Raw genomic sequence first — 14,358 nt, forward strand, 5'->3', positions numbered from 1 at the left:
TGTATTGCTGACCGTCTCTTCCAGCTGCAATCCCTTCAAAGCGAGAACACCTCTCTCAGGCGGCAGGTCACAACCAATATGTATCAGACCCCCAGCGGTACAGACTACCCTGACCCCTCCAGTCCCTCAGCCCTGAAACGCCGGCAGTCTGCGCGGGCCAGTCGGCCCATGTCTATGTATGAGACTGGCTCAGGCCTGAAGCCCTATCTCCCCAAAGGGGAAACTCCCTACCCAGAGGAGGGTATCCCCACCCTGCAACCCTTCCCACCTCATGTAAGTAAGACCTGTTCCCTGCTCTCCTTTGCAGTTTCCTTTTCACTGCCTTGTGTCTTCACCCTATTTGCAAAATTTCCCTCTTTTATTGTTTTGTTCTTCTGCTTTAATCATTTGACACTGGGTACTTTTTTTTTTCTTTTTTTTTTTGCCGCATCGAAAGCAATCATTAGAAAGCCTCAATGCATTTCATTGCATCGATTTGCACTGACACATTATCTGCATGTTTCTGTTGTATATATGGGAGTGCCGCTTATTTGTTCAACAAAAAGTAGTTGTGGAAGCAAAAAGACGCTGTTATGATGATCATCTTTGAGGGTTTGTACTGTGTTTTTATGTTGATGAAGCATTAAAACTACCATACAAATACTCTGTGTTTTTTAATGCATGACACACTCACTCGCACCTCATCTGTTTTTTCTTTTTCTGTCCGAGCCTAAAAAATGATTTTTTTTTTTTTCTGGTACTTTTCTCTTTGAACGGCATCGAGCTCAGGAAATATATGCAGGAAGATTTCCTGTGAATAGAAACTTGTGTATATATAGAATGTGGCTTTCTCTCTAAGATCACCCTTCAAAAAAAAAAAAATCAAATTTTTTAATGTCCTGAGTTCTATGTTTATTGTTTATCGCACTGATACATTTTCCATCCACTCCTTTTCTAATAAACTTCATCGGATTAAGCAAAAACTGGCTTAAAGGGACTTGTAGAACGTTGCATCTCCTTTTAGCTTTTTGGCAGTATATAAATGTAATTAATTTCAAATATGATTTGAACCCTGTCTTTAGACAGAAAGGGGGGCTTTTGTGACCACCTCTTCATCCCTCCCCTCATTTCCATCCACCCTGTCTTGGTCGAAGGACGACAGTTCACAAAAGGTTAAGTACACCCTCATTCGGTCCGCATCTTGTTGGGCACAGCAAATCCACCTTCTTGTGTTCTCCTACTCTTTCTCTGCCCTGCTGCATGAGCTGCCCCGCCACTGGCTGCCCTCACCATCAAATGCACCGCCCTCATCAGCATCATCGTCATGGTGCTGCCGAACACGTGGAATGGTGTGGTTTTGTTCGGGCAAAACCTCTGAGCAGCTGCCCATCATTCCTCTTCTGTGCTTCAGACAGTAGTGCAGCAGATGATGTTGTAAATGTTTTGGGGTCCAAAGTGAGTTTGTGGTGTTCAATAGAACAGCCACTTCAGGTATGAAGGAAACAAATTGTGCATTGAGGGAAGTTTTTTTTTTCTTCTTTTACTTGGTTAATAAAAGGTAAGGTTATTTTTGTCCCGTGGCTAACAGAAACTTTTACAAAGTGTGCTTCAGATGACGTGCTCTCACCTCAACAAAAGTCAAAAACTAGTGATTCTTGAGTGGTTTGCAGTTTGCTAAAAGATGCACCATCTGTACAGGCAGAACAAAGATTTATCTAAAAGCCGATCTTCAGTTTCACTGTGCGTCATTTCAGTCTCTACTGCATGCAAGAATTTGGTTTAGATTCTCGTGCACAGACATCGGCAGCGTATGAAAGTTCACAGCTGGGGTGTGAGGCATTAGTGTGCTCATCTGTCTCTGCTTCCTGTTTTTAAATGTAGCCACGAGTCTTATGTTGAATCTATGCTGCAGTGAGACCAGTCCAGTGTGAAGGTTTTGTATTTCATGCTTTGTGAGATTTAGCATCACTTATATTATCTGACACGTGCCTCTGCATCCTGAATTAATGGTTTGGGGTTGGCCTGTCTATGGTTTAGCTTTTGACGTTGTTTCAAGTCATTTTGTGGCTGATTTAAAAAGACTTTTTGTTTGACTGTTTGAACTGTCACACTTCAGTCGTTCAGAAGTATTCGTACACCAATCCAAATTTTGTCTCGGTTTACGAACGTAGTCTACAGGTTATGGTCATAATGAAGCGGGTCAGTTTCAGTAACGTGTCATACTGATGTGACCGAACAAATGATCTGAACTTTGCATAATACATGGAACGTTGCATACTAATCCTACACTGAATTCTTGAAATGATATTCTCTGGCTTCACAGCTTTACTGGTTTGTCTTATTCAGCCTCCTGCATTGCCTCTACTTGTCTATGATCCACTACACTGTTACACCTGGACAGCAAAGGAGTACATTTGAAATGCATATCTTTGTGTTTGTGTTGATTCATTTGACTTGAAATAGGGTTTTCACCTCAGCTGCTTCTGGTTTTTGTCATCCACTAAACGGGAGTTTTGCAAGTGACTGGTTGTTTTGTGACTCTTCCCTCCAGGCTTCAAAGTTAGAGAAGCAAAGCAGCATGCCGGAAAGTGACTATGACAACACGTTCATTGACTCTGAGATGGATGACTCGGGGTAAGAGGTGGTTTATGTTAAATAAGAAATAAAAAGAAAATCTGACTCCTGAATATATATATATATATATATATATATGGATCTTTTAAGTACACTGGAAGGATTTCAAATGAGGCTTTTAAGCAGTAGACTTGATTGGCTCTTATCTGCCCGCTGCAGGTTCTCTAGGAGAGGGAGGCTGAGGAGCAGCGGCTGGATGGGAGAGGGCAGCTCCATACCTGAGCTGGAAGATCTGGAGGTGGAGTCGGACCCCGCTCTTCCCAGCACTGAGGATGTCATCCGCAAAACCGAGCAAATCACCAAGAATATTCAGGAGCTTTTGCGAGCTGCTCAGGAGAATAAACATGACAGGTCAGACTCTGAGGAGAAGAGGATTTTGCTGTTTCACATTTTTAGCTTTCATTTCAAACTCAAGTTCCTTTTTTGTTGATCATTAATCTGTTACGATTAGTTGGGTTTACGTCCTGTCATTTCCCTCTTTTTTTTGCCATCTTCACTCTTCCTCATTCTACTTCCACTGTGCTGTGCTCTTATGATGTCCTTTGGGTTTCCCCATCCTTCACTCCTACAAGCAGACCATGTGAGCGTGAAAGTGTGCGACGGCTCAGGCACAGCCTGGGATGTTTCAGCACTCTGGTGCCCTGGGCTGAGAAGGCTCCCTCTCCCATTCAGCCGCTTAGCCTCCGGTCCCCTGATCCCTCCTCCTGGTACTCTGGCCTCTGTCCCTGCCTCCCAGGCACAGTTTATTTTCCTCTCCCTGTTCAGTCTCACCTACTCACAAGCTGTGCTGCTGCATGCTTTTATATTTACTTTAAACCTTTCCATAAACTAATCGATTTCTCCTTAAGCACTGGCTTTTTTTTTTTAGAATGGGTAAGTTACATCCATGCCATACCTTGTTCAGTTGAGATTGTATTTGATTTTTCAATGTAACGTTTGAACTGTTCAGTCATAATTGTGAAAGGTTTGTTAAGTAGCACGTTTTGAAGTTGAAGACAATGATGCATGGTTTGCTCAAAATACTAAATGGTTCTTTACTGCTTGTGATGGTTCCTGTTTAATATTTATTTATCATAATTTGTGCTATGATTCTTGTGTCCATATAATCTAAACTTTGTACTTTGTCTCTTCTCCTCACAGCTTCATACCCTGCTCAGAAAGAATACATGTGGCTGTAACAGAAATGGCTGCCCTCTTCCCCAAGGTTTGGAAACAATCTTGTGCTGATTTCACTTGAAGAGAATTGGCCAACTATTTGTTTATCTGTTAGTTTCGGAGTTATTCTAAAGATAAAGAGCTCCTCTCTGCACCATTCTGATCAAACAGTCACTTTCCGTTGATATTGAGATGTTTCAAACGTTCCTCTGCAGAAGCCACGCTCGGAGACCGTGAGGGGCTCTCTGCGCTTGCTGACCTCCAGTGCGTGCCGGCTTCAGAGCGAGTGCCGGAAGGCCGTGCCTGCAGAGCGCTGCCCAGGACCGGACATGCAGCTTGTCACCCAGCAGGTCATCCAGTGTGCTTATGACATTGCCAAGGCTGCCAAGCAGCTCGTGACCATCACAACAAAGGAGAATACCAACTAAACTGCACTTACAGGGCTGCGAAGCCGTCAGCATCTCAGTTTTGTTTTTACATATATTTTCAACGATTTCATTGTTTTTTGTATTTGTGGTGTATGCATGCGTTAGTTTTTTTTCTCCTAATTTATAAATAATTTTGACAATATTTAAAGGGGAGATTGAGCAAAGTCTTGACTATCCGGTGGAAGGTCACAAACCTTGCTTGGACATATTCTGGTATTGTAAAAGCACAATTTCTCTTGAAGTAAAATGAAAACTTTCTGTGATCAGGCAGGTTTGTAGACTACTCTATTAAAAAGTACTTACAAAGTACCTTTGTCATAGTGGTCATAACTTGCATTGAGAAAAAGAACTGAGCATAGTACAGCATCATGTTAATGTTGTCACTCCGAAGCCACACATTGATGCTTTAAAGAAAACACATTTTTCATTTATTGTGGCTGAATATCATTCTACAAACGCTCATGTAGCTGAAAGAGCTTCCTCTCGTTTATTACACAATGTAAATAAATAGACTAGTTGGCGTCCGTTAAAACGTTGGAATTATTGTTCACGCTCACTTTGTAGCTCTGCGATGCAAATGTTTCCAGCATTGAAAGCTATTTATATGGTCTGACCCCTGTCTGCAGTGCACCTATTGCAGCCAATTAGGTGTCAAGTCAATGAAAAGCAAGCAAGACATGTTCTGGGGCCAAGCTGTATTCCTCACAAGCACCAGGAAATTGTTGCTGTAAAGTTATAGCAATTTGGTGTGTTTCTAACAGGCTCCACCTTGCACTGTATACTGCAGACACTTTTCCGTTGGTGTTGGTAACACATGTAGAGCTAACAGCCATACTGTGTGTATGCCATGTGTTATGTGCTCTGTTCCACTGCTGCTAGTTTTCTTTATTTAATGTGCAACATATGGGATGGAGCTCTCAATGTTTCCAATGTATTACTGAGCAACCAAACAGTAATCCTCTCCCAAGTGTTTCAGAATTCATTTGCTTTTTTTTTTTTTTAAATCTGTTCCAAGCGTTGTCCCTCTCTGTGCTCGGCTGGAGTTCAGGGATGTATGTGATGCAGCTGTTCAGCTGCACTTGAGAAAAGTTATTATTTTCTAAATAAACTTAATTTATAAACTCAGCCTTGTGATTCCTTTATGTCAAAATGCTCCGTTGATTAGATTCCAGTAGCTTTATTTTGAAAAAAAAAAAAAAAAAAAGCAGAATATAAAATACTCCTTGAGGAGTTCTAAAAGTGCCAAGAAATAAAAACATGACTTATTTGACAACAGTTGAAACCAGCATTTGAACAGCATGAACATGGCACAATATACCGCCTACTTAATGTTTCACCTTTTAAAGAAGAAGTTAACCTTTTTCAGAGCTGTCATAAAACAGTAAATATCACTGTGTACAGTAGATCTCCATTGTGACCATGACAACATTCCTTCACACCACGACTCTGGACTAAAAGACCAATAACAAAGCTCTAAGTCCTTTCTGAGTGCAAAAAACTGTAATATATCATTTACACACAGCATGTGGTTTCAGAAGTCTGAGACTGTTCAACCAAAAGAGCTCCCACTGAAATCTTAAGTGCAAAATTCTCAGACTTATTGTCCCTCCATTCAAAAGGACACTCTGTCTTTAAGAAAAGTTCTGATCTTAATTTGATGAGCTTTGAATTCATTGTGAATTCTGTCCTCCATCTGGCACACAGAAATCAAGTGAGGAAGGACATCTTCACAGTCATCAGTGACAGGAAGAGCAATGAATGTTACAAATGGCCGGTTTGATTGACATAACGACGTGAGGCAATATGAACCTGTTGTTTAAAGCTACTCATCTATGGAAAACAAAACCATACATCTCACAATTCAGTTGGATTTCAGTCTTGCAGGCTGCTCATGTCCAGGCTGACCGTGGCCTGCTGTGAATCTGAAAAGGACAGTTTCCAGCATAAATCAACATCAAAGAGAACTATGAGGATGAACCTACAGGAAAAGGCTCCAGCAGCTTGAATTTGAACTTTTACCTTCTCCTGGTATCCTTTCCTGGCCATCCTCTGCATCTCAAGCCTCAGCTCCTCCTCTTGCATTTGAAGGGCTTCCCTCTCCTCACCTTCCTCCTGCGCTACCCTGCACTGCTCCTCCCACTGCTCTTGGCGTTGCTGCTCCACCTGCATCAAACACACAAACAACTTTAGGGCCATTCTATTAAAAGTGAAAACAAACACAATTCATGCAATTAGCAGCAACCTGAGTCTTTATCTCCTGCATTCTTGCTGTCCTACGGCCTTCTTCTTGCTCCTTCTCCTGACACCTGAGCTTCCTCTCGAGCTCCAGTTCCTGGATCAGCTCTTCACGTCTCTTAAGGGATTCCTCCTGGGCCTCCCGGTTCTTCAGCATTTTCAGCTCCAGCTGCTGCTGTCTACCTGCCAGCACCTTACCGAGGAGAACATGGAAATTATTTTATGCACTTTTGTGTGTGTGTGTGCGTGCGCCTTTGTGTGAAAGCCATTCAAAACAAATTCACCTCATGCATCAGTCTTTCCCTGGCTTTCCTCTCCTTCTCCCACTGAGCCTCTCGTTTTTCCCAAACACGTTGAGCCTCTTCTCTGAAAAACACATGTAACTTCGGATTGCATTTGTAGAGAAGCTGGGGTCCCTTCCTGTACAGGGGATACAAAATATTGACGCTCACCTGTGTAAGATGTCAAACTCAGCCTCCCTCTCTCGTTCCAACTCAAGCTGCTGCTCAATCACACGTTTCATCCACGCTGCATCGGCAACAGCTCTTTCCCTCCGGGCTGTCTCCAGTCTCCTGTCCTCTTGCTCTCCTTCCAGCAAGACTGCTAGGATCTTACGGTCGGCTTCCTGGTGTTCACACAGGATTGAAAATATATATACAGTCTATATATATATCTATATATATATATATAGATATATATATGTATTTGTGTGTATTTACCAGTTCATCCTGCACTTGCTGGGCTCTCCTCCTTAGCTGGGCTCGATATTGACGGATTAAGAAACGCCTGGTGGAAAACAAATACAATGAGCCCAATACCTCGAGGGACTTCAATATTCCAGCATTTGTGAGCGGTCATCAGTGACAGAGCTTCTCATACCCCACTTCGGACTTCTTTCGCCTCTCTTCCGCATTTCTCCTCTCCTCCTCTATCTTCTCCAGCTCCCACTGCTGGACCAACAGAGCCTCTTGCTCCTTTTTCAAACGTGTGGCCTGGGGAGAAAATCCACCATTAGTACTCTAGTGCTATTTTTGCGTCAGATAAATAGTTTGCTGAAGTTCAAAATACCTTTTCCTCTCTCAGCTTCAGCTCCTCCATCTGGTTGCATAGGTCCTCTGCTCTCTTACGCTCCTCTTCTTTCTTTTTCTCCTCAGCTTGCTTCATCCTCTCCAAAGCTTCTTTTCGAGTCCTCTCGTACTCATTTTCAAAACGCTTCTTCTCCTCCCGCACCGTTGCTTCTTTCTGCATGTTCGACGGGATGGGTTACAGCAGGTGTCGAAACTTTCTTAATTAAGCATTATGTTCAGGGGATTAACCAGAGGAGATCTCAGACTCAATGCCGTGCTAACAGAACACATCAGCACGGTTAATTAATTAAAAATGGACCTGTCACATGAATAATTGGTCGTGTAGAAGGATATTTACAAATTTAATGACTGGTTGGTCTTACGTAGCATCACTGGATTGAGGGAGGTGGAGCGTTGGACTGCAGTGCAGTTTCATCACAGTTTGGCTTCACTGACACTGCAATGAGCAGAATTTGAGCTATTTTGTCAGACAGCTGGGATGATTGTCCTACCTGTTTCTTCTCAGATATCTGCTCTTGCCATCGACTCACAACATGATCTTTATGTAATGCTGACTCGACCTGCAGACAGAGTAAAAGAGTTGGGACACAGCTGACACAGATACTGATGCAACTGACCCCTAGTGGAAGGGATACTACAGCATTTTACTCCCTATAGAAACACTGGACTCAGGTTAACAGAAAGTCATGGAATGTGTCCTTCATGAGTGCTATAAGATTCAAGATCAAATGGACATCTTGACAAAAAGTGTCGGTTTTCTCCACTTGTTGAGCTCTTTAGAAACACTGGATAGTCATCAGACACCTGAACTCATCTGTCACCTGATCGCCAGTCTCTCTTTGAGGTACTTTTAGTCACTTTTGCATCAGTCCTTTAAATTTGCCTACCTCTCGCAGGTCTGGGCTGTTTTTCTTCCAGTGCTCCTTCAGCAGCTCTTGAGCGAGCTAAGGGCAAAGAACAGACATTATATGATTATACTCTTACATGGCAGAGCACCATGACCACTATTAACTATCCTGATACTTAAGTAAAACTACCTTTTTCCTTCTTTCTTCTCTTGCTGTACGAAGCTCCTCGGCTCTGTGCTGCAGCTGACTTGCCAATGCCCCCCTGTCAACGGTTACTTCCCGGAGCTCTGCCTCCAGCTGGTCTTGCTCTTCCTGAAGCATGGCCCTAAGGCGATCCCTGCGCTGCTCCAGGCTGACCTTCTTCTCCTCCTTCAGTCTGTGTTTATGGTAAGCCGACATACTGACAAAAAGCGGGGGAATTTTTTTGAGTTGGTCGGTGTTGGCATCTTTGTCTGCTGATTAAAGGGTCAGCCGAGTGGTATAGTATGAATCAGCATACAACATATGCATCTATTCCCAGTTACACCGGCTTAAGAGTACACTGACAGCTTGTACACCATCATTGTAAGGGTCAAGCAACCTGACACTGAACATGAGGCAGTACTATTAAGTATTCGATTTATATTCATTACAAAGTGGTAAGATGAAATGCATACTTTATGATTGTTTATTTCTCATCTGTAAACAGTTACAGCATTTCATATCTGTTAAATATTAACTGTATATTGATACGTCTAGACTGATTGATTACTGTCAGTCAATTAGAAGACGTACGGTGTAAATTAAAAAAACAGCTTTTCTTATCTTTTATCAGAGTCCATGAGAACCTGTGATGTGCACATGAATAATAATAACCTGAGAGCAATGGTTTGAAAATAGAGAATGATTCCCATTTCCTATTCTCAAACTTTTGACCCTTATTCAATCGCTATCAATAACCAACATGTGGGTGGAAGTGGACAGAAAATATCACCAATTAGTATTGGTGGTTTGATGGCTTTACAGCTCTGTTTCAGAGATTGCTGTGTGCTCAAACCATGCGCTAAACGTCAGCTGTTACCTCTGCTGGTAGGAGTGTGGGGAGCTCCACGCCGCCTGCCTTTGGCTGCGGACGCTCTGCTCTCTGAAGTAGTGAGCGTGCAGCTCCCACTGCTGCCGCCACCGCGCCTCCTGCTCCCGCTGCCGGGCCAGCTGGTTGGCCAGGGCTCGGGACCGACTGGGCACATGGGCTGACAATGTCGGTAGAGCCATGGGTCTGAATCCCAGGCAACACAACAGACAGCATGAGCAGCGGGACAAGCAAACTGTGGAACCTTAGCTTAGACACAAGTATGTGAAGTCGACGATAAAAGCACATCGACCACACAAAACGACCCTTCAGGACGGGATATTAATGCAAAATGTATTTAGTTAAACGTTTACGAGTTAAGGACTACACAGAAAGTAAGAATTCACTATTAAACACTCTCAGTATCCACCAGTAACGCCGGCAGATGAATATGCGAAGTCAGCAGACTTCCCGCTGAGGACAGAAATAATAATCATCCATTTAGTTTTCAGCGGTAAGGTGGATTCTCTTCTCATGATGTGTATTGAAAAAGCCGAGATTTCTTCTCTGAAAACTTACCCCTACCAAACTCTTTCAAACGTTTCTGCCTTTATCAACCCCCTTGTATTCCTTAGTTACCGTCACACTTCCTAGTTACTCCCACGCTACGGAACGAAGTGAAGGTCAAAACTATTCAATAGAGGAAAGACAAAAGAAAGCGCGAAACTGTTTTCCTCTAACCATGCCGTCATCGCAACCCTCGTTTTCAAATATTCTGTATCTAGTTGGCTTGCTTATATAATTTTCTCAAAGCTGCCAGAAATATTTTTGTAAAACACAATATAATAATAATAACAACAATAATAATAATTATCATTATTATTATAACAATGTTGCTATGTTGCTATTATTATTATTGAACGTTAAAAAACACATACATTTGTGTCTATTTTGTTATATATGTATACATATGTATATATACATATATATATATATATACACTTACATATATAAAAAATATATATGGCAGATTAACCAAAAGATTTCATCAGATGTTCGTTTTGTACTTCTTTCAGAGCACCATTTATCTGCCTTTTTACTGGACCGGTGCAGTTGGCTCGGATCTATCACAACAAGTCGATCACATGAGCTGGCAGCCCAGGTTCAATGTAGGTGACTTGAGTTGTGTGTAAGTGTGTGTTTGTGTGTGTGTCTGGGCTCTCATTCTCATAGTGTCACAGTGAATCTGCAGTGGAGGGTTTGACATCTTGTTGCTTTCATTTCTGAGCTAACACTGTGTCCGGACTAAAGACATGGCTCTGTTGATGGAGCACCAGTTCAGACAGCTGCCGGCTGACAAACAAGTGGAAACGAGGCCATTTCTTGAGGCTGTGTCATATCTTCCACCATTCTTTGGTAAGTGAACTTTTTTTCTTCAGTTCACTAATACTGTTTGATCTTTTTCAGGAATGGGGAAAACATATCAGATGTGAGTAGCTGCAGGAAAAAGAAACATTTCCCTTTGATTTATTGTGACTGAATTCTCAGGTGTTTTTCACAATCCAAATTGCTGGCACAGATTAAGTGATTTTAAGCAAGCTGATGTACTGATGTAGAGAATAATTCCTGACCTGTTAACTGTTAACTGGCTTGATCATGCACTAAAGGCAGGGGTTTAAGTCAACATTATCCTTCACTGGTTGTTTAGTATTGCAGATTTGATCAACTTTGATAAATAAACACATAACTTGTGGAGGCGAAATCTGTCCCAACCATAAAGCTTGCATAAAAAATGTCACTCTCTCTAAATGATAATCTTTTTTTTGGATCGTATTTCTCTCCATCAAGCTCTCCACAATCCTATAGCATGCATAATTTAATCCACTGGCCTGGATTTTAAGTTGTGAAAATTGATTAGTACGGTGTTGAGTTCCCCTTGTCCATTCACCAGGGGCACGGTGCTCTAGGGCATCTTTGTGTGACTTCATTCTGTATTAATATGCCAAAGTCCTTCCATTGAATTTGCCATGTGAAACCCTTGAGATGAACCAAGTCTGACGCTCGTATTAAACTCTTTTCTCCTTGTCACCATTGTTTTTCCTGACCTGGAAACTCCAGGGCCAACTTTCCAACAAGCTATTAAGGTCTTGTACATTCTTACTACATTCACAAAAGTGTCCGCTAAATTAGACTTCTGAGCTATGTGGACTTTAGTACTTTATTGATACCCTCTTTGTTTTGCTAGTTCTGCCTAATAAGATCTAACTGGGATGTATTCCTGTTAGAGGTTTTTAGCTGTAGTCTGATTAACCATATATCATTTCCAGGAGTGCTGTATGCTTATTACAAAAGTCTTTGTCCTATGATGGGAATGGAAATTGTAGAGAGATCCATACAAGCCGAGGACGTCTCTGAAATAAGATATGTTGCCATCAGTGTTGTGGAGATACATCACCCTGGCACAATAGAAAGTCCCCATCATGAGTAGTTTCCACTAACAGAAACCGGTCTGGTGTATCAGCGGGTCAACTCAGAGCTGTGTGTAGTCAGGGCTCCAGATGTCTCATTGTTAGTCAGGCCCTCCAGGGGGCTGATTGAGGTAATGATAGTACTGTAAAAATGAGTCAGAAAATAATCAGGCCTTAATGTAGATGGTTTGTTTTATCATCCGGGTTCCTAAAAGGGAATTTTCTGATATTAGCTCACAGAGAATGAACTTTTCTAAGTAATTCAAGTCTAAGTAATCAGCCTCACCGGTGGTTATCCTGCTAGAGCAAGTGTCTGGTGAGAAAATGGTCCATCTTCCATATATGAAGACGCAGATGTCAACCATGAATGTGAGGGTCAGATGATCTTCTTCATCTGCTTTCATCTCACCTCATCTAATGTTAAGATAGACCAATATCATAAATGAAGCATTTTTATGGGTTTGCATGTTTAAACATAATCATGTCTGAACAAGCTTGCACTCAAGTTGCGTTTATCTTTTATGATTCTATGTCAATTGTTGCCAAATGTTGCAGATCATGAAAACCTGATAAACTCATATCATATAATATAATACAAAAAAAATAGAATAGGCTTTATTGTCATTGCACACCAGGGTACAATGAAACTGAGATTGGAAAAAGGCTTAAGTGTTTTTGTTTACATATCTCATATGTCTTGACTCCTTAAATCCCACTCGTGCCCTTTGTAAATATTTCTCTGCAGATTGCCTCGGCTCAACAATTTTTGCCCCAATCAAGGCTGACATGTCTAGTAACATCACAGTAAGTGCGATTTAAATCCACTTTCTGCGATTTTCTCAGTGGCATTATAGTACGATATTATGAATTGTTTTTGCCTTATAGAAAATCAAGGCAATCTATGATACCAATCCTGGACGATTCAAAACACTCCAGATGATTTTGGAGGCAGAGAAGGAAATGCATGGAGGAGAATGGCCCAAAGTTGGAGCAACATTAGCACTTATGTGGCTGAAAAGGTCTGGGAATATTTGCATTTTAGGTTTCATAGACTTTTTAAATAACAGAAATATTTCCTACATTTCGGAAGTCCATAATCACTGTGCGTGCTCTCATTTCCAACAGGGGTCTCAAATTCATCCAGGTCTTCCTTCAAAGCCTGGTGGACGGTGAAAAGGATGAAAACAACCCAAACCACATTAGAGTCAATATCACAAAAGCCTATGAAATAGCGCTTAGAAAGTACAATGGCTGGTTTGTGCAGCAACTATTTAAGGTGAGTTTATAATTTGACACATTTTATGACAAAGTTGATGACTCCCACGTGTTTGGGAAAGTGTGATGAAGTGCATCAGATGCATATAGCTGTGAGTGAATATGATTTTTGCTTTGCTAGGCTGCCGTTTTTGCTGCTCCTTATAAGTCAGATTTCCTGAAGGCTCTCTCCAAGGGTCGGGAAATCAAGGAAGAAGAATGCCTGGAGAAAATAAAAAAATTCCTTATTAACTTCTCTGCTACTGTTAATGCTGTTTATGATATATTTAACAAGATGAATGCTGATCTTGACTACAAGGTGTGAATGCGGGACGCTTCTCTTTCCTCAGGTGAGCCACTTAGTTTACAAAGTCTTTTACTTTCTGCCTCCTTACAGGTCATCAAGTATTTGTGTACTTTTAATAATCTGTGTGCGTTTTCTCTTTTCTCACCCTTGATTGATTCTACAGGTATAATTTCCAAAGTAGCTGAGGGTTTGATACACATATGCTTTCCGTTTTTTGATATTCTTCTCTTAAAAGAGCAAAAAACATCTTTAAATTTAGAAACTATTCATGTGCATGATCAAAAGCGCAACTTGAACTAACTGTATAAATAAAGGCAAGAAAAAAGCTCCTGTGAGATTTTGACACATTTGAAGAGACAATGAACTAGCTTCACCATATACACCAATTTAAAACAATAAAACTCTCTGTAATTTAGAGTTTTTCATTCAGTTCCACTGATAATCTAAATCACACGAAATAATGAAGTCAAATTATCAAAGACCTTAAAATGCGTTTTTTCTCATCTTAACCAGTGAATTGCAGTTTTTTCCTCTTTTTCAATGACCTCTTCAGCTTTGCAATCCATACTTTTGCCATTTTTTGAAAAGACACACATCCTCAGTGATCAGTGTTTTTTGTCTAGTCTGTAACATTAATGACAAAATATGTATTTCTTTTAAAATGTAATGAATCTGAAGAAACGTGCCTTTCATTAGATTTTTTTCCCATTTCTCGATGAGACAGAGCTTTTCTGACGTTGCCTGGTGTCGTGTGGTGTTATGCCACATCTAATGGCATCTGGCATAATGTTGCAGTGTGTGTATAAAGTATGATCATTCCTGTATTTTCACATTATGTAATAAAAAATACATTATCAAATCACATGTTTAACAATTAAACTCATAGTCCCTGCTATAATTTCAGTCCAGTTTGA

General features: G+C 41.2%; 3 protein-coding genes across 6 annotated transcripts in view; 2 read left to right on the top strand and 1 right to left on the bottom strand.

Moving 5' to 3' along the window:
* The window catches only part of git2a (G protein-coupled receptor kinase interacting ArfGAP 2a), a 125,241-nt gene that overhangs the window by 7,676 nt on the left and 103,207 nt on the right, over positions 1 to 14,358 (top strand). Inside the window, exons 15-21 of one of the 4 annotated variants that reach the window (XM_072387976.1) lie at positions 25 to 273; positions 1,062 to 1,151; positions 2,531 to 2,613; positions 2,773 to 2,964; positions 3,189 to 3,320; positions 3,754 to 3,817; positions 3,984 to 4,821. In XM_072387976.1, the coding sequence (XP_072244077.1) occupies positions 25 to 273; positions 1,062 to 1,151; positions 2,531 to 2,613; positions 2,773 to 2,964; positions 3,189 to 3,320; positions 3,754 to 3,817; positions 3,984 to 4,196 (1,023 nt within the window). In that variant the 3' untranslated portion in view covers positions 4,197 to 4,821. Of the gene's footprint in view, positions 1 to 24; positions 274 to 1,061; positions 1,152 to 2,530; positions 2,614 to 2,772; positions 2,965 to 3,188; positions 3,350 to 3,753; positions 3,818 to 3,983; positions 4,822 to 14,358 lie in introns of those variants that run through there. The other 3 variants (XM_072387978.1, XM_072387977.1, XM_072387979.1) reach the window with 3 other exon arrangements.
* Positions 5,076 to 10,080, bottom strand: tchp (trichoplein, keratin filament binding). The gene is made up of 13 exons (XM_072387981.1): positions 9,995 to 10,080; positions 9,428 to 9,622; positions 8,557 to 8,767; positions 8,407 to 8,463; positions 8,011 to 8,079; positions 7,500 to 7,673; positions 7,311 to 7,423; positions 7,151 to 7,217; positions 6,884 to 7,056; positions 6,716 to 6,797; positions 6,439 to 6,624; positions 6,216 to 6,359; positions 5,076 to 6,118 (listed from the first exon to the last, which is right to left on the bottom strand). Exons 2-13 carry the CDS (start codon positions 9,616 to 9,618, stop codon positions 6,086 to 6,088), a joined length of 1,500 nt encoding a protein of 499 aa, XP_072244082.1. The 5' UTR covers positions 9,619 to 9,622; positions 9,995 to 10,080; the 3' UTR covers positions 5,076 to 6,085.
* Positions 10,640 to 13,913, top strand: gltpa (glycolipid transfer protein a). The gene is made up of 5 exons (XM_072386978.1): positions 10,640 to 10,831; positions 12,629 to 12,687; positions 12,769 to 12,902; positions 13,009 to 13,159; positions 13,280 to 13,913. Exons 1-5 carry the CDS (start codon positions 10,729 to 10,731, stop codon positions 13,460 to 13,462), a joined length of 630 nt encoding a protein of 209 aa, XP_072243079.1. The 5' UTR covers positions 10,640 to 10,728; the 3' UTR covers positions 13,463 to 13,913.

The sequence above is a fragment of the Leuresthes tenuis genome, unplaced genomic scaffold, assembly GCF_036924035.1.
Source record: "Leuresthes tenuis unplaced genomic scaffold, fLeuTen1.0.hap1 SCAF_6, whole genome shotgun sequence".
Lineage (NCBI taxonomy): Eukaryota > Metazoa > Chordata > Actinopteri > Atheriniformes > Atherinopsidae > Leuresthes > Leuresthes tenuis.